General features: G+C 46.5%; 1 protein-coding gene across 1 annotated transcript in view; it reads right to left on the reverse strand.

Moving 5' to 3' along the window:
- Positions 1-20,000, reverse strand: part of LOC134439517 (protein diaphanous homolog 1) — a 62,890-nt gene that overhangs the window by 13,991 nt on the left and 28,899 nt on the right. The window contains exons 6-10 of the mRNA XM_063189415.1: positions 19,550-19,679; positions 18,160-18,304; positions 17,226-17,388; positions 14,928-15,060; positions 4,186-4,275 (exon numbers count right to left, since the gene is read on the reverse strand). Coding sequence (XP_063045485.1) covers positions 4,186-4,275; positions 14,928-15,060; positions 17,226-17,388; positions 18,160-18,304; positions 19,550-19,679 — 661 coding nt within the window. The remainder of the gene's footprint in view (positions 1-4,185; positions 4,276-14,927; positions 15,061-17,225; positions 17,389-18,159; positions 18,305-19,549; positions 19,680-20,000) is intronic.

Below are 20,000 nucleotides of genomic sequence, written 5' to 3' on the forward strand. Positions count from 1 at the left end.
GAGTATGTGAAAAGAGTGGCATGGAAAAAAACGGACCACGGTGAGAAAAGAGGGGAGGGGGAAAAAGACGAGAGAAAAAAAGCGAGGGAACACAAAGTCCTGATGAAGTAATGGGCAGAGAGAACAAGAGAGAATGAGAGAGAGAGAGAGAGATGAGAGAGAAAGGGATTAAGAAAATATGAGAGAGAAAGAGGGCGAGAGGGAAAGAGAAACTGGAATGGAGAGATCCCGAGACAAGGAGGAAAATGAAAGACAGATATCCAGAGAGAGGGAGAGCAAGAGACAGACAAACAGAGAAGAAATGGTGAAAGACAGACAGAGAAAAGGAGTGAGGGAGAGAGAGAGAGAGAGAGCGAGAGAACACAAGAGAGATGTGTGTATGTGTATGTAATATGACATAGTGAGTGGGGCTTGTTACTGGCAGCGAGTTATTTCAGCAATGAGCAGGGCGCCACATCTGGCTTCCATTGACCAAGAGATCTGGTTACACAGACCCAGAAACACACACACACTCACACAGACGTGGGCTCAGGCACGCAACACTGTTATTTCTCATTTGTCTGACTACAGTCTTTCCCTGCCTGTATAGTATACAGTGCATCCAACTGCGTATGCGTTTCAGACTTCTAGATGGCTGTACGTGCGCGTGTGCGTGTGTTTGGGTGTGTGTGTAAAAGCATGGCCTTGAACAGACTTGCAGTGTGTCCAAGGTTGGTTGTAGTGAGATGGCTGGATTAACTGGATCCGAGTACTTTCTCACACAGCTGTGAAAAAAATAATGCTGGCAACCTTATAGGGGTGTTAGAGACACAGGAGGAGGAAGGAGGGAGAGAGAGAGAGAGAGAGAGAGAGAGAGAGAGAGAGAGAGAGAGAGAGAGAGATAGAGAGAGAGAGAGAGAGAGAGAGGTGCTGAGACAACAAGCTCTATAGGGCCGTACACACACGTCGCTGCTATTTACTCGCTACTTGCTCACTCGCCTACTCGCCACTCGCTCTGGGTGATTTTGTTTACTGGTTGTCATGGTTCCCGCTGTCCGCGCCAATAACATCCGTACGAAACAAAATGTAGGCCTACGCTGTTTAACGTTGATCGTGTGCTGTGCACAACCATGCATATGAGCCTTTGATGGTGTACACTGTATTGGATGTATTTTCCTCAACACTTTTAACCAAAGTGTGATGGCGTGCAGAAGTTGGGTGGTCAGAACACCACAGGGGCAACGTCACCTGTCAATAATCTGTATTCTGCATTCCAATTGGTTACTCGCTTAACTCGCGTCGCTCGAAGATAAAATAAGTTTATCTCGGAACCCGCCCACATCGCATCGCTTGTACTCTCCTCGCCTACTCGCCAGCAAGACTCGCTGGAACACGTAGACATTCTATTGACTTCATCCGCTGAGCGAGTAACTAGCAGCGACGTGTGTGTACGGCCCTTATCTATAAGCCTCAACCTCTATAGTGCTATAGGATTCTGTGACTCAGCTTGGAGTGTGCCTGCATTTGTGTGAGTGCGCGCTAAACAGTGCACTTTGGCTTGCTCTCTGTTCACACAGGCTCCCGTTTCATGCTAATCGCTCTGTAGCCCCATCATCCACCCACCTAACCCAAACAATCACACACACACACACACACACACACACACACACACACACACACACACACACACACACACACACACACACACACACACACACACACACACACACACACACACACACACACACACACACACACACACACACACACACACACACACACACACACACACACACACACACAGAGGCCAGCTTGGCTCAAAATTGCCACCGTCACGGCCACCAGGCACAACCGATCTCGCTCACACACAGACAACCAGCGTGCCTCAAAATGCCTCCTGTCACGGCCCAACAGGGCAGCTCTGCAGGGGTTGTGGGGGTTGAGGGAGTAGGGGGCCAAGAGTGCTTGCCAGCTGCCCCATCCCTAAACTCCTGGATGCTAGCCAGCTGTGGGATACCCAAACCCATCCACACCACTCCACCCCCCCATTTGCCCCATCCAACAGACACTTATGGGGGCAGATGGTGGCCCAATGTGGGGGGGGTTTACAGTGATGGAGGGGGTGGATGCATGGAGTATAGAGATACTTTTTAAAATGTGGACAGTCTTTTCTTTTTGCTGCATTTACCCTTCACATGTGCCCCATCTAAAAGCAGATTATGGGGTTCTTTATGCTGGTTTTGGGTCCCAAAATCAGAGATTCCTGATTACTAAGGAATCATATATGGAAGACATCTAGCCTCCGCTTGTGGGTGTGGTACAACATTTAAATCTTTTTTTCCTTCCAGTCACTGACAAATTACAAAATTCGCTAGTCAACAAACTGCCACTTTTCGACTTGGCTGGTGTGAATTTCCCCTCCCTGAAAAGTATACATCCCAACATGTTTCCATACATTCAGCCAACAGAACCATAACCTATATTTAAACATGGCATGCTCGTGTGGCTTTGGCGTAGAGGGCTAAACATGGTGTGAACGTGCAGAACGGGACCAACACGCTGAAGCTACAGTAAAATGGATGGGAGGTGCCATGTTGTTTTGGGTGGCTACACTGTACTATACTGGGCCTTGGTCCAGAGAAGTGGCTGTGCTCAAACCCCCAACTAAATATATATCAGTGAGGAATACACACACACACGCACACGTATGCGTATGCACACACACAATCCTAGCACATGACAATGATTTATTGTATTTTATTCTATAACAGCATCAAAACCAACACATTAACTCAAGCAACGGGGTGTGGTTTCTCCACAGTGTTGTTGCTACTGTGTTACAGTACGATACAGTAAAGATACTTCCCATTGATCCAGGAGTGTACATTTATCTCTGTGTGTGTGTGTGTGTGTGTGCGTGCGCGCGTGCGTGCGTGCACACACGTGCTCATCTATACTGACTACACACATACTGTAAACACAACTAATAATGATCACATTTTCAGAATCAGTGTTTTCAGAATCAGTCTCATTGTAATCAGAGGTTATTATGATTGGTTTGGGTGTTACAGGGATTTTTACACATGTGTCCCTAGTGGCAGGGATAGTTGTCAATTACTGAGGCATCCTTCTACCCTGTGCATATTTCATGAATTATTATACAAATATTTGGACATTGGAAAACTGTTCATCAGTTTTGCAGGTTTTGATGATGCCATTTGTAACTGATGCCAGCTATATATTGATAACAATAGTATTTGCAACCAGATACAAATCAATAGATAGCAATATTGGATGACATGAGAAAATATGATCATTTTATTAGCACAACATCTCCTCATCACTAGATGAACAGTTTTGGGGTTTTCTATGACGCTACTGTATTGGATGTAATGGCATCTAGCCTAGCTAGGCGTTAGGGCATTAGCACACCTAATAGCTAAAAGCAGCCAGACTTTTACCTCACTTTCTTGACTGTAAAACACTTCAATTGATCCTTTTGATCCCTTTGAACCTTCAATTTAAAGACATGGTTACAATGAATGCATGAATGAATGAATGAATGAATGAATTCACCCAGTGGTTTGCAGTTAAGCATGAAAACATTGTGTATTGTGTAGTTTTTCCCATGTGTAAATGAAGCGAGCGTACGTGTGAGCGTGTGTGTATGCGCGCGTGTGTGTGTGTGTGTGTGTGTGTGTGTGTGTGTGTGTGTGTGTGTGTGTGTGTGTCTTTGTGGAAATAGGTTGCCCCTTTGATCTGTACATGGACACTTGCTACCACTCAAAGATCCTAAAATACCAGCCACTTATGGATGTGGTCACAAATCAAGGTTTCAACTGCAAGCTTATTGTTCTTGTGTTTGGCAGCCTAGGACATGTACATAGGCTTGCATTGCGTGGACTGCAACTCTGTGGACTCAATAAGGACAATTCAAAAAAGACTGCTAAATACTGCTCAATTTCTGCAACAATTGGTAGCTTAGCAATATGGCGAAGGAGGTGCCATGTCTACCCCTAAACAACTTAAATTAACCAGGCCATTCTGACCTGTAATGTATTACATTGGACCCTATGATTCTGATCAGTCCCTACTGATTGCTATGACATTTGCTTCCATCACTATTTGGATTTGTAATGCTGCCTTCTTGGTGAGATCCAAATAAAAGTACTAAACTGTGTGTGTGTGTGTGTGTGTGTGTGTTACCTGCTTGCCGGGGTCCTCTCTTCCTCCTGAATGCAGCGCCAGACTGCAGTGCCTCCAACAGGCCGTCCATGATACCAGTCTCATCACCCTCTGCAATACACACAACAAAGATAGGGACACACCATTAATAATGCAAACATACACACCCACAGACACAGAAAGGAATGCCCAGAAAAACTGGAACACACATCGAAATCATCTCACAAGGCAAGTGATTGGCTATCCCTTGTGTACAAGCACAATGACTGTATCTGAATGTACATCTCATCTCACATGGTTATCCCTGAAGGAAACATGCACACACATGCATGGCACGCACACAACACACGCCTGCACAAACACACACACACTATAAATATGATAAAGCTGAATGCCCATCAGCCCATATGGTTATCCCTAAAGGAAGCAAACACACACACACACACACACACACACACACACACACACACACACACACACACACACACACACACACACACACACACACACACACACACACACACACACACACACACACACACACACACACACACACACACACACACACACACACACACACCATTGACAGTGTATGTCAATGGTACACACACACCTCTCCCTCTACCTTGGGAGCACCCATCCACACAAAGGCAGGCAGCCCATCAGGAGGTCACCAGTCACATGACCAGGGTGAGGGAGGCTCTGTTCTGTTCTGTGGTACACTGCATAGAATAGTCTGACCCACATGGCCAATGACCCAGTTCTAATGCAGAGACTACAGCCACGGGCAATGCTTATCTATACAGACCCAAACAATACACTCTCTCATATGCATTGCACTCATATGTGCACGCGCGCACGCACGCACACACGAACGCACACGAACGCACACACACACACACAGTCCACATCAATTTATGCACACACTACACGCAGTAGCATAGCAAAAACATCAAACCATCAAAAGATCACGTGGCTTATGTACATTTGTGAACAACAATTTGTGATTGCTAGATTGTCACGTGTGCTCTGAAAAAGAGCGAGCTTGTTTTCCTAGTGCGGATGCCTCCATACCCCTCAGCCACTGACCCATGAGTGTCTTTGTTTACCTGTTAATCTGTGTGTGTCTGTGTGTGTGTGTGTGTGTGTGTGTGTGTGTGTGTGTGTGTGTGTGTGTGTGTGCGCGTGTGTGCGTGTGTCTGTGTGTTACGTGGAAAAAGAGGGGGTGTGTATGGCTATGCCCGTCCAGGGCAGATGGCTTTAATTATTTCCACTTTGAAGAGAGGGGTTAAAGGTTTATGTCCACCAGCACCACCCCTCCCCTCTCTGCCATGTCACCCCCATGTTCACTCTCTCCCCTCCCCCGCCGACCCGGCTTTCCCTCTTTCCATCTCTCTCTCTCTCTCTCTCTCTCTCTCTCTCTCATCTCAGCATGTTACAGTAGCATTGGAAATTAGTAGTCAAGTAAAACTGCCTACTTTAACCCCTTACTATGTAGACCCACAGAGAGAAAGACGTAAACAAACACACTCATGGTGACAATGAAAGAAAGCGCGCCCCCCTCTCCTGAATCCTGAATCACTCTCTCACAATAATCTGCACTAAAGCCGGTGGCAGATGGCTGCATGTCTGAGCTAGGGCAGCACGTCACACACACTCACACACCCTCTTCACGCACACACACTCGACAGGGGAACCCTCATGCATGGCTCACGTACGCCATCAAATGGAAAGAATGAGTAACTGCCCATTAACACTCCTGAATCACTTACTTTTTGTACTGTAAACAACCTTGCACAGGAGTCCCAAGTACATGAGGATGGCGATGCAACACACACCAATGGAAGGTGGCACAGATACTATTAGATACTGTTATGACTTAAAGACCACAGAAACAATTTTGAACACATTATTTAAAGTTAATTAACTCCTTAGTATCCAGTATAAATATACTGATCAATGTCACGGTATAAGAGCACCTTTTGAAATTAACGGCAGCGCTATTCAATGAAGTTTGTATTGACCAACATAGTGACCCAGAAGACAATCTTGCTCCCGGGCAACAGTCAAAGCCAAGGCCACAGAAAACCTGGCCAGTCATAACATGCACACATACCCTGTCACACAGGGAACTCACACACGCCAACACTCACAGGGAAGCTCACACAGGCGCACACACACACACACACACACACACACACAGGCCCACACACACACGCCTCTAATTGTCTTAACCAGAGTAATCCGGCTAATCAGGTATAATGCCATTAGTGAATCTGTTCCTTAACCTGCCCTGCTTAAGGCACGGGTCAGACGTCTTCTCACTCAATAAGCTTTCTGTGGAGCGCTTGCACCCCTAGCGGTAGTTACACCCGCCTACTAGACATAGACACAAACATGAGCTCGACTCTCTCTCTCTCTCTCTCTTACATTCCCACACAGGGTCTTCTTCTCCCCCTCTCTACCTCCCTCCATTTCTCTATGTATCTCTCCACCACTGATGCACAGAGTCCCAAATGCATGTTCGGTGCACATGTCCCCTCCCCCTCTCCTGCCTCTCATTCCACCACACACACACACACACACACACGCACACCACTCATCACCCGTAACCCACTGACACACTAAGAGCATCAACTGTGGAGCAACACTGCCCCAAATGGCCACCCGCCATAGTTATCTAACCACGCAACCACTAAAAGCCTTGTATCGACAGCCTAATCTCAAACACGCAGCTCTCTCTCTCTCTCTCTCAGTGTGTGCGTGCGTGTGTATGCATGTGGCTCCTGGGGAGGGGAGGGACTTTGTGTGTGTGTGTGTGTGTGTGTGTGTGCTCTTACATACACACACTAACGCACCATGAAAATCCCACCAGCCCATCTGTCTCCACCAACACCCCCCTCCCCTCCCCCTCTCATCCCCACCCCCCACCCCCATCCCCTCTCTCTGGGCTCACTTCCCTGCAACACTGACACCAACAGGCCAGACTGATGATCTGCACATATCCCCTCCCCACCTCCCAGAGCCGGTGAGCAACTCAACCCCCCCACCCCCACCCCGCAACAACTTCTGAGTGCATTCTGTGGTGTTATACTGCCCCCAGTGGCTAAACCTGGTGAAACTGGTCCTCTGCAGCTGTCCAATACCAGTCCCCTCCCCGCAGATGTTCAGCATCAGTAACTATCACCACCCCCCCTCTCCTATGTCTATGTGCATTCTGTGGTGTTATACTGCCCCCAGTGGCCAGAGGGAAGGCCTAGTAAAGGAGCCCAAGTCACACAGACCTCTTCTAAGGCTGGTGGACTGACACCTACAGGTTGGACTGGTACATTGCAGCTATCCAACCCCCCCACCTCTTCCTCTCACAGTATCTGCTCAGCCACTCACCCCCCAACTATGTCTGTGTGCATTACATAGTGCTATACTGCCCCCAGTGGCCAGACTGAAACCACCCAAGTCCTATTCACTCTTATATGGGTAATGGACTGATGCTTGGACTGACACCTACAGGCTAGACTGGTACACTGCAGCTATCCCATCTCCACCCCCTCTCCTCTCTCAGCATCTCCCCAGCCACTCACTCCACCACCTCTGATTCTTCTGAGTGCATTCTGTGGTGTTATACTGCCCCTAGTGGCAAGAGTGAAGGCCCAGTGAGAGAGCCCGGCCCACACATTCCTAGTCATTCCTCCATTCCTATGGCTTATGGACTGAGGCTTGGACTGACACCTACAGGTCTGACGGGTGCTCTGCAGCTGTCTACCCCCCCACCCCCACCTACCGACAGCCACTAAGCTACACCCGTCTACTCCTTCCCAGCCGTGTCTGTGTGCATTCTGTGGTGTTATACTGCCCCAAGTGTCTAGAGCGAACTCAGAGTGTCCTATTCGGCCCTCTATGGCTAATGGACTAAGTGGCCATTCTTTTGATGCACCACTTTGGCTTCTGTGTGTGTGTGTGTGTGTGTGAGAGAGAGTTATGAGGAAAAAAGAGAACAACAGAGAAGAGGAGGAGTGTGTCGGTGTATCGGTATGCGAGAGTGAGGGAGTGAGAGAAATTAATAGATAGATAGATAGATAGTTAGATAGATAGATAGATAGATAGATAGCGAGAGAGAGAGAGAGAGAGAGAGAGAGAGAGAGAGAGAGAGAGAGAGAGAGAGAGAGAGAGAGAGAGAGAGAGAGAGAGAGAGAGATAGAGAGAGTGTGTGAGTGAGTGAGTGAGTGAGAGTGCGTGCGCGTGCTTGCATGTGACCAAAGAGTCCAGATTGTGTGTCTCTGACGGAGTCAAAATACGTATGTATGCGTGCGTGTTTATACACATTTGCCCACATCTAGCCAGTCCATGGTACATATTTTGCCTGAGGGCGATGCTGCTTTTTCTGTTATACTGTGAGGCCAGTGTGTTTGCCCTGTTGATGGGCAAAACCGTGACTAAGCTAGCGGTTAAAACATCATCACATGATGTTAACTGACTCTTTTGTCTATTTAAATGCTAAAACTGGCCACACTGAGGGCAGTCTTTGTCTCTGTGTGTGTGTGTGTGTGTGTGTGTGTGTGTGTGTGTGTGTGTGTGTGTGTGTGTGTGTGTGTGTGTGTGTGTGTGTGTGTGTGTGTGTATGTGTGTAGTGTCTGGGTGGTGCGTAAGTGTGTAGTGTCTGGGTGGTGTGTGTGTGTGTGTGTGTAGTGTCCGGGTGGTGTGTGTGTCTGTCCATGGCCGTAAGAATGGGAATGTGAAGGCCAAGCGTGCCAAACATGGCATGTGACCTTAAGAGTCCAGTGTCCTCATCACAATGTGTGCTTGTATAAGCCAAAACTGCTCTGGGTGTTTTTATGGTTCCTACTAGATATGCTTTTGTGTGCTGTGCGTGTGTGTGTCTGTTTGTGTGACACAGAGCGAGAGCGAGAGCGAGAGCGAGAGAGAGAGAGAGAGAGAGAGAGAGAGAGAGAGAGAGAGAGGGGGTGGGGGGTGTTGACGTGTATCCATGTGTGCATGAGTGTCTGACTTTAAAGAACATATACAGTCCCAAGAAAAAGTTTGTACACCCTTTGAAATTTCTTACCTTTCTGTCAAAATTGGTCATAAAACATGGTCTGATCTTCCCGGAAATCACAAGAAGGAACAACCAGAGTCTGCTTTAACTAATTCAACCCAAACATTTACAAGTTTTCATATTTTCATTGACCATAAGATGTAAACATTCACAGGACAGCAAGGCATAAGTAAGTACACCCTTGCATTCAATAGGTTTTAACCCTAAATTAGTCGCAATAACCTCAACCAGATGTTTCCTGTAGTTGCAGATCAGATTAACAAAACAATCTGGATGTATCTGGTCTCCCTCTTCTTTAGAAAACTGCCTCTCGTCAGCAAGGTTTGTGGGATGGCTGGAGTGCATAGCTTTCTTGACTTCATGCCATATAATCTCAATTGTTTTTTGTCAGGGCTTTGACTGGGCTATTCCAGAATATGTATTTCATTATTATGAAGCCATTCTAAAGTCGATTTGCTTCTAAAGTATGGGTTGTTTTCACATTTCAGCACCCATCCTCTTGTGTGCTTCAACTGTGTGACAGACTGCCTCACTTTTTTCTGTAAAATATCTCGATAAACTTCTGAGTTCATTGTTCCACTGATAATAGCAAACTGAAAAGGGCCTGAGGCAGCAAGGTAGCTGCATATAATGATGCTCCCGCCACCATACTCAAAGGTTGAGATGATGTTTTGGTGAAGGTGTGGTTCTCCAATTCTCCTCCAAACATGACATTGTGTGTTCCCCTGAACAATTCAACTTTGGTTTCAACGTTGGTCTACAGAATATTTTCTATGAAGCATATAAATGCTTTTTCGCAAACCTCAAAGGTGCAGCAATATTTTTTTGGACAGAAACCCCATTAATTTTAGATTGGCAGAATGAATTCCATTTTTAGCTATTCTTGGTTACATCTCCTCTTCTGAGTATGGTGGCGTGAGCATCATTATATGCGGCTACCTTGCTGCCTCAGGCCCTTGACAGTTTGCTATTATCAGTGGAACAATGAACTCAAGTTTATTGTGATATTTTACAGAAAAAAACGTGAGGAAGTCTGTCACACAGTTGAAGCACACAAGAGTATGGGTCCTGAAATGTGACAACAACCTATACTTTAGAAGCAAATCGACTTTAGAATGGCTTCATAATAATGAAATACACATTCTGAAATAGCCCAGTCAAAGCCCTGACAAAAAAACTATTGAGATTATATGGCATGAAGTCAAGAAAGCTAGGCCTATGCACTCCAGACATCCCACAAACCTTGCTGACAAGAGGCAGTTCTCTAAACAAGAGGGAGACAAGATAAAAACAGAGAATCTGATCTGCAACTATAGGACTGTCAAGTCTGGTTGATGATATTGCAACTAACTGAGGGTTAAAACCTACTTAATGCAAGGGTGTACTTACTTATGCCCTGCTCTCCTGTGAATGTTATGGCCTTATGACCAATAAAAATATGATAACATGTAAATGTTTGGGTGGAATCAGCTAAAGCAGACTCTGATTGTTCCTTCTTGAAATTTCCGGGAAGATCAGACCATGTTTTATGACAAATTTTGACAGAAATGTAAGACATTTCTAAGGGTGTACAAACTTTTTCCTGGGACTGTAGAAGGCATTATCAGCAAAGTATATGAGGTTCATATGTGTGCCAAAAGTAAAGTAGTGCCCAACATGACAGGCATGCAACGATTTAACTTAGGTAGGTGTGTGTGCGTATGCGCGCATGTGTGTGTGTGTGTGTGTGTGTGTGTGTGTGTGTGTGTGTGTGTGTGTGTGTGTGTGTGTGTGTGTGTGTGTGTGTGAGAGAGAGAGAGAGACAGAGACAGAGAGAGACAAAGGGAGAAAGACTGAGAGCAAAGAGGAAAAAAGGAGAGCGAGAGAGGGGGAGAAGGTGTATTACTAGAGAGAAAGAGAGGGAAAAAGACACACTCATAATATTATTTGAAAGCAGATGGTGTGAGAGAAAAGAGCCGTCTAAGAGCCGCATGGATGTTAAAGTGAACATGTGAACATGCTGAGGCCTGTGGAGACAGCTTGGCACAATCACTGCACACATGTGAGAAAAACAAAAGCCAGCTTTAAAAAGACAGTGTGTGTGTGTGTGTGTGTGTGTGTGAATGTATGTGTGAATGTGTGTGCATGCACCAAAGAGTGAGGAGAGAAACGTATAGTGTCAGTGTGATACTATAATCCCTTTTGTTTGCACATACTCAGGCCATGAAGCATAGATGAAAGGCCTGCCTGTATTTACCCCTTACAACGACAGGTGCACAGTGTCTGACATCTGTGGTTAACTCTGTGTGTGTGTGTGTGTGTGTGTGTGTGTGTGTGTGTGTGTGTGTGTGTGTGTGTGTGTGTGTGTGTGTGTGTGTGTGTTCCATCATCATCCATGTGTGGTTCCTGTGCTGCCGCCTCAAAACAACATTCAAATCTGCCACCTGTATGTAAATATGGCAACAGTCAAGGGCGTGCACACAGCCAATCCTGCATAGGTGCGGACAGGAGGCAACACACACACACGCACATGCACACACACGTACATACGAACATCGTACACACACGCACACACCCACAAGACACACACACGTACACACACACACACAAACATCGTACACACCCGCACGCACACACACAGGCCCTGCTGCAGTGAAACCATATCTCCTATCCTAAATGGGCGTAAATAATGGCCTTGTAATGGTGGGGGATGCACGGAGCATGAAGGCGGGAGAGTCCGGGTGCCAGCAATTACACACTCACACACATTAACATGACCTGACAACACAACATACATCTGAACTCACAGGGCAGGTGCTGCTTTAAGAGGGAGAGAGAGAGGAGGAAGAAAGGGGGAGGGAGGGAGGGGAGAGAGAGAGAGAGAGAGAGAGAGATGAGGATGAGTCCTTACACAACACAGGGACAGGAAGTCAGGAAAGCTAGTGGGAACACCTCCAAAAGGGACAGGATGTGTGTGTGTGTGTGTGTGTGTGTGTGTGTGTGTGTGTGCGTGCGTGTGTGCGCGTGTGTGTGTGTCTGTGTGTGAGAGAGTACTGAGCTTGTTGTAAGTTTGTCAGGCATGTGAATATGAATATGGTGTTTCATAACAGCAGGCTGCCATGTCTGGAAATGATTAGGGCCGCGTTGGCAAGGGCAACCGCCTGGTGTTACTCATTACTTTTCTCTCGCAAGCATACTCATGCTTTCTGTTTCTGACACACACACTTTCTTTCCCTCTCTTTCACACACAAACACACATGCACGGAGCAGAGAATTTGTGATGACTGCGGACGAAGCTAGCTCTGTCGTCCCAAGAGCACGAGAGAGAGAGAGAGAGAGAGAGAGAGAGAGAGAGAGAGAGAGAGAGAGGGAGAGAGGGGGAGAGAGAGAGAGAGAGAGAGAGAGAGAGAGAGAGAGAGAGAGAGAGACAGAGAGTGAGTGAGAAAGAGAGCAGAAGAGAGAGTGAGAAGGGGGTTCGCCAGAGTGAGAGGGAACAAGGCAGCAGCGTGAAGAAAGGTGAAAGAGGGTCAGAGAGAGAGAGAGAGAGAGAGAGAGAGAGAGAGAGAGAGAGAGAGAGAGAGAGAGAGAGAGAGAGAGAGAGAGAGAGCTGGCCAAAAGTGTGGAATGTGCTGTAAGTAGGTCAGAGCTCTGGAGGAGAGCAGAGGGGGACCACAGACACACACACATGCACACACTCAAGTCACACTGCTGTGTGTGTGTGTGTGTGTGTGTGTGTGTGTGTGTGTGTGTGTGTGTGTGTGTGTGTGTGTGTGTGTGTGTGCGTGTGTGCGTGAGAGAGGGGGGAGATTGAGAGAGATAGATAGATAGATAGATAGATAGATAGATAGAGAGAGAGAGAGGGAGAGAGAGAGAGAGAGAGAGAGAGAGAGAGAGAGAGAGAGAGAGAGAGATAGAGAATGTGTGAATGAGTGAGAGAAAAGCACACAGAGACTGTAATTGACTGTGTGTGTGTGTGTGTGTGTGTGTGTGTGTGTGTGTGTGTGTGTGTGTGTGTGTGTGCGCGCGCGTGCGAGAGAGAGAGAGAGAGAGAGAGAGAGAGAGAGGGGGAGAGGGAGAGAGAGAAACTGATATAGTGCATCTGTGTGTGAGTGTGTGTGTGGGCTTGCACGAACGTTGAAAACAATTGCAGTGCCAAGGAGTGGAATCTGAATGTGAATGTATGTGTGTGTGTGTGTGTTTTGCATATTTCACTGGAAATGGTGAATGAAGTTTCCTGACTGTAATGGCATAAACAGAGAGTTGACATAAAACACATGTCCAAGGATGATAACCGGAATGCAGGAGGATTGCTCCATACACCCACCTCTCTGTGTTCCTCTGAAACGGTTAACACTACTTCCAGCAATGCCTGCAAGCGTGTGTGCACGCTCGCACGCACGCACACACACATTAACACCAAGATGTGGATACAGTGGGCTTGTATTGCCCCTCACTGGCTTCTGAGGTGAACTGCATGTCTGATCGCCTCTTTGCTCTTTAAATTCTCCAGGTTATTTAAAGCAACTGCACTGAAGACACTGCACAGGCACAGCAGCACCGTCTTAGTGTCAAGAAGGAGCCAAGCGGATACGTTTGGTGCTAATGGAATTTTGCTGTGTGCCGTGCACTGTGTCACAGTGACAAGATGGGGACTTTCACGTCGCTATTCATTTTGGTGTCCATTCCATCTGTGTGTGTGTGTGTGTGTGTGTGTGTGTGTGTGTGTGCATGCGCAATCACCTCTGTTTTGAAGTACCTCTCTGTGTGAGAGATATTCTTTATATAATTGTTAAGGTTCAAATGTGTGTGTGTTTGTTTGTGTGTTGCATGTCTAATAGTAAATTATGGCCTAAGTTTCCCATCTTTAATAGTTTCAACAGAAAGAGGACATAATTTAATATGGCCGATGAAAACAACAAGACCTCCCTCTGTGTGCCTCTGCTATTGCCCAGAGATGACTTCCAGTAATGTTTGTGCAACTGTGTCTCCCTTAAGCACACATACACAGAGAGGAGCGTGTGTGTGTGTGTGTGTGTGTGTGTGTGTGTGTGTGTGTGTTTACGCACACACTCTTACACTCGTGCACACACACACACACACACACACGCACACGCACACGCACACGCACACGCACACGCACACACACACACACACACACACACACACACACACACACACACACACACACACGGGAGGATACAGTGGGCTTAGACTGCCCCTCACTGGTTTCTCAAGTGAACTGCAAGTCAGTCAGGCAGCCTGTAAGCTCTTTAAACCCTCTGCACTGCAGCAGAACAGCAGCCTCTAGAGCACAGTGAAGAAACTCCACAACGCTCCCTTGTCTGGAACAGACATTACTGTCATTACCTCATAATGGAGAGAAATGCTCTGAGCCGTGGGAACCCTCTTTAAAGCCTCTACCCAGCAGAAAGTATACAGCAGCACTGTGTGTTAACGTTAACCTCTTCTTCTTCTTCTTCTTGAGGGCCATTCCCACAGTAGAAGGTCAAATCTAATGAACTTGAATGAGGTCTGGTCTGGTGTGGGAACTGATTGGAGCATGTTGGCAGTTTGATTACAATGGCTCTTCTTTTGAATATAATACGTGTGTGTGTGTGTGTGTACACATCACCTGTGTTGATGTCTAGTAGACGACTCGTCTTTTGAATATCATAAGTGTGTGTGTGTGTGTGTGTGTGTGTGTGTGTAAATGTGTGCGTGTGTACATCACCTGCGTTGATGTCTAGCAGTTGGCTCTTCTTGGCCTTCTCCTCCTTCTCCTTCTCTGCCTTCTCTCTGGCCAGCTTGGCCTTCCTCATCTTCTCCTCAGACTCCTTACGACGCTGGTTATCCTTCACCGCTTGCTGTGGGAGACACACACGTAACGTTATGAAACAGACACTTCAGAGGTCACACACACACACACACACACACCCGCCCGTCCGTCCGCACACACACACACACACACACACACACACACACACACACACACACACACACACACACACACACACACACACACACACACACACACACGCCCGCACACGCATACGCACACACACACAAACACACAAACAAACACACCCACATTAGTGCACATATGGCACAGTGATTCAACACATACTGATGTATACAGGGGTCACTCAACCACGTAGAAGTGTAACAATATCTCACAGAGGTCAGGCACGCACGCACGCACACACATTATCTATGTTTGCTTGTATGTGTGTAGGTGTGTGGGTGTGTGTGTGGGCAGGACTATGACTCATAGTCTATGAATATGGATCAGACGCAGCCTTAAAATGGAATGCTTCACCTGTCACTGCGTTGACAGCTCTGTGTGTGACATACGTATTTGTGTTTATGAATATAAAGTATCCGACAAAAACTCTCAGACAGGTTCTCAGAGTGTTTGGTTCCTGAAGCTGAGCCTTGGCCAGCCTCAATCAGTGCATGACAGCGAGCAGGTGTTCAAGTGTCTGGGCATGTGTGTGCATGTGTGCTTGCATGGTGTGAGTGTGAGTGTGAGTGTGTGTGTGTGTGTGTGTGTGTGTGTGTGTGTGAGTGTGAGTGTGTGTGTGTATGTGTCTGTGCGCATGTTTATTTGTGTCAGTGGGTATGTGTTTGCAGAATGTGTGTGTCTACGTGTGTATGTGTGTGTGTATGTGTGTCTGTGCATGGGTTTATTTGTGGAAGTGGATGTGTGTTTGCATGGTGTGTGCGTGTGCGTGTGTGTGAGTGCTGTCTGGACATGTCTGGCAGCCGGCCCGTGTGTCTGCTGGGCTGTCTGTCTGAGTGATCTATACTAAACAAAGACAAGTAGGCTAATGGATATACCACCTGCTACTGTAGCCACACACACACACACACACACACACACACACACACACACACACACACACACACACACACACACACGCGTGCACAGAGCAGGTGGAGGGCGTCTGGGTGGAGTGTGTGTGTCTGGGTGGTGTGTGTGTGTGTGTGTGTGTGTGTGTGTGTGTGTGTGTGTGTGTGTGTGTGTGTGTGTGTGTGTGTGTGTGTGTGTGTGTGTGTGTACGCCCCAGGATATTACCTGACACCACCTGCCTGTCAGTGTTTGTTTACCTTTTCATTAGACAAGACAGGGCTATCACCAGTGTCTAAAGCTAAACCAACAACACTTGCAAAATGATTTGTTGACTCAAGTTAAGTCAAAGTCAACAGTGACAAGTGAGCAACCACAGTTTACTACCTTTAACCACTAGGCCCCTCTGCAACGGGACATTATATGCTTTTATTGTGTCTTTCACAATTGCCGTTTCCGATAGGTGGGGTCAGATTAATCACTTTATTTTGGCGTTTTCAAAGGTAATTCAATCATATAAAGCAAAGAGCAGAAATGTGCTGGCTACAACAAAACATTGGGGAAAATCTAGTTGATGTTGTGTAGTCTAACCATGAGCTAGACTTAAAAGTCAAAACCACATGTGCAGGTCATACACCGGTTTTTGACATTATCGCTCAGTGAGCTGAACATTATTTATTGCAAAAAGGCTATCATGGTATTGTGTGACCAATCCTTTAAAGCGGTGACATTGGGTGTAATGAAAAACATAGCATGTCAAATAAAAGTATTTTTGTTATTATCTTGCAAATAGTACATTTAAGATTCTTTTTAACCGTCTCGTGGGAAATCTGTCTGTGTGGCGTTATGTGTTGTGTGTTATGCTGCACAAAGAAGAAAAAAAGTAATAGTATAGTACAGTTTTTCAATAAACAGCCCCTGGAACTTATCATAAGCCTCCCAAGGTCCCCTTGACCTTATCATAAGCCTGTCAACGCCCCCCTTAGTATTAGAAAATAAAATGGCCAAATACCCCCCTATGACAACTAAGCGCCGCCCCCTCTCAGATGTATGCTTCTCAGCGTCCCCCTAGGGCTCCCCAACGCCCCCTAAGGGGCTGTAGAGTACCTGTTAAAAGAGCCTAGTATAGTAAAAGTAATATTACTATCATAGGTGCACCATATGGATGCCATTCCAACTGACCTGGAACATGTTCTTGAAGTTGTTGAGGTCTCCAAAGAGGTCCTCTGGCGTGATCTTGCGGGGGTCGAAGACGAAGTAGGTGCCCAGCTCCTCGTACTGCTTCTCCATGTTCTTGTGCATCAGGTCCAGCTTCTCATACTGCTCCTTGGCACTCGCCACAAAGCTGTGAGGCACCCACAGTCAAGGACAACGCACACTACAATAGGACAACTGACAACCTACTAAAATGAATTAGATGTTTATTATTATTTGCCATCGTATTAACAATATAATAAAAGAAATAAACCCATAAGCGAGAAAACCCCCCCACTGATTTTACGCTGGAACATCGGGGAAAATGCAATTTATTACAGAAATACTATTATAAGAATTATTATCAAAAACTACTACAGATTCCCTCTGTAATATCCCCCTCCAGATGACTAAGTAGCGTTATGTTGTCATTGTTTGGAAAGGGGGGCCAAGGTCATTCATCATTCATTCATGTCACTGAATGAGTATTTGATATTGTTTGGTGGATTAGTCATTCATTGTCTTGAATGAACGGGGCCATTTGAGAATGTAAGGGAAGGCCATGTGTCATCTGTAAACAGGAAACAGGAAGTGGAAGTGGGGCTCTAATGCTGAACTAATCGGAAGTAGCAATGTCAGTAGCTGTGGCAACCAAGTGTAACATCCGAGGAGGATTCTATTGTTTTCCCTCGTCATCACACATGCTCATGTACACTTCTGTGTGTTTTTGTTTCTCAGAGGGATCAGACTCAAGGTCATGGTCTTGCCGGGCACGACTCTTCTGTATTGTATTACACTTCTATTGTGTGGATTCTTTAATCTGTACCAGCTCTCTGGTTAACTTTGTATTGCTTTTAAATGTGTGTTAATGTGTTAATGCAAGAGACCAGGTATATCCTGCTCAAGTGAACTAAGATAAGACACACAAGAAGTTAAGGATATTGTCATTTTCTCGACGAACAGGTCCTTGTCGCTCTGCGGGGGAGGGAAGCTCTTGATGTCGTTCTCCAGCTTAGAGATGTTCTTACCCATCTGGGCCATGTTCTTCTGGAGCATCTCAGCAGACACTGGAGGGAGGGGGAGAGAGAGAGAGGGAGAGAGAGAGAGAGAGAGAGAGAGAGAGAGAGAGAGAGAGAGAGAGGGATGAGAGAGAGGGAGGAAAAATAAAAGTAAAAAACAAGTTAAGTTAATAAATAAATACTCAATAAATCAATACTATAGATCACCACTGACATTCATTGCATGTCAAGCAATTTCACTGCATATCAAATTGTCACAGAACTTCTACGCATACAGTATAACATACAAACAAATCACGGTATCTTAGATAACAATGTGGATAGTGGTCTGGTTGGTCAATGGTCATGGCGAAAAAGTTGCCAAACACCAGATGTAAGGCAGCCAGGGTTGAGGCCCCTGAACAAGATACTTAACCCTAAGCTGCCCCTGGGGGATTGTTCTCCTAAATAGTAGGGCTACCCCATAGGGAATGTGCCTGTCCCTGTCCCTCTAGAAGTAGTAGCAGTATTATTGGCTTTATTGTCCCCCGTGGGGGACATTTCTTTATGCTCTCTTCAGACCACAACACACTGTAAGTCACCCTCCAGACGACCAGAGCATCTGCTACACGACATGCCATGTAATGCAATATTCAAGTTTGTGAATGGCTTTGACACTGAGACAGACACTTGGATTCTTTTGTTTGACTGGTGTGTGTGTGTGTGTGTGTGTGTGTGTGTGTGTGTGTGTGTGTGTGTGTGTGTGTGTGTGTGTGTGTGTGTGTGTGTGTGTGTGTGTGTGTGTGTGTGTGTGTGGGCGCGCGTGTGTGGTTTACCCCCTCCCTCACCCGTCTCCTTATCCCTCCCCTCTGGGTCCCCAACTCTTCCTCACCGCCCCACTCCACCCTCACCTCTGTGGGCCTTCTCCTTTGCCTCCCCGCCCTCCTCTTATGCCTCTTTTTTCTTCCTTTTCTTATTTTAAAAAGTGGTAGTCGGTAAACCTGAGATAGTTTCCCTGAAATCCATTGTAAATGCGTTCTATTGCAACAGTAACAAATTCTGACTACACCGAACTGCTCCGAGGTCTGCATTTTGCCAAGTCCTAACCACAAAATAACCAACCATAATTCCCTCTTCCCATCCTCACCTCTCTGCTGGCCTTCTCCACGTGTACGAGTTAACCTGTGAAGCACATAGCCTCCAGCTCACAGCTCAGCCACATCACCCTGCCCTACTACCACACCCTCCTCCTCCTCTTCTCCCCATCCTCTCCTCCCCTCTTTGGCCTTCACATCGCCCCCCTTCGCTCCTCACCTCTGCTGGCCTTCTCCACGTGTATGAGTTCGTCTGTGAATTTCATGACCTCGGGGTGCTGTTCCATACACATGTCAGCCAGGAAGTGCAGCAGCGTCTGCTTCTGGTCCGATGACTTGGTGTCTCGCAGCTGCAAGAGAAGGGACATATCATGTAACTTCATACAATAGCAATGATAACACTTAAAACATATTACTGGCAGTCCTTTGTTAAGCCATTGTCTCACCTCGAACCAGTACCTGCTTAAGGCACAGACCTTGATAGAGCAGCCCCTCAGAGTGAGTCTTAGACTCCCAGTTCGCAATGTCTTTTTTCCATTTATTCCTTTTCGTTCTATTTTTTTTTTAGTATTATAGTTTTTTTTTGTCTTTTCTGTGCCACAGCAGACTCTATCTCATCTTGCAGAAATACCTAACGTGGAAGCCAGAGGGCTTGTCATTGTGTTTAAGAG

This window comes from Engraulis encrasicolus, chromosome 23, assembly GCF_034702125.1.
Source record: "Engraulis encrasicolus isolate BLACKSEA-1 chromosome 23, IST_EnEncr_1.0, whole genome shotgun sequence".
NCBI classification, from domain to species: Eukaryota; Metazoa; Chordata; class Actinopteri; order Clupeiformes; family Engraulidae; genus Engraulis; species Engraulis encrasicolus.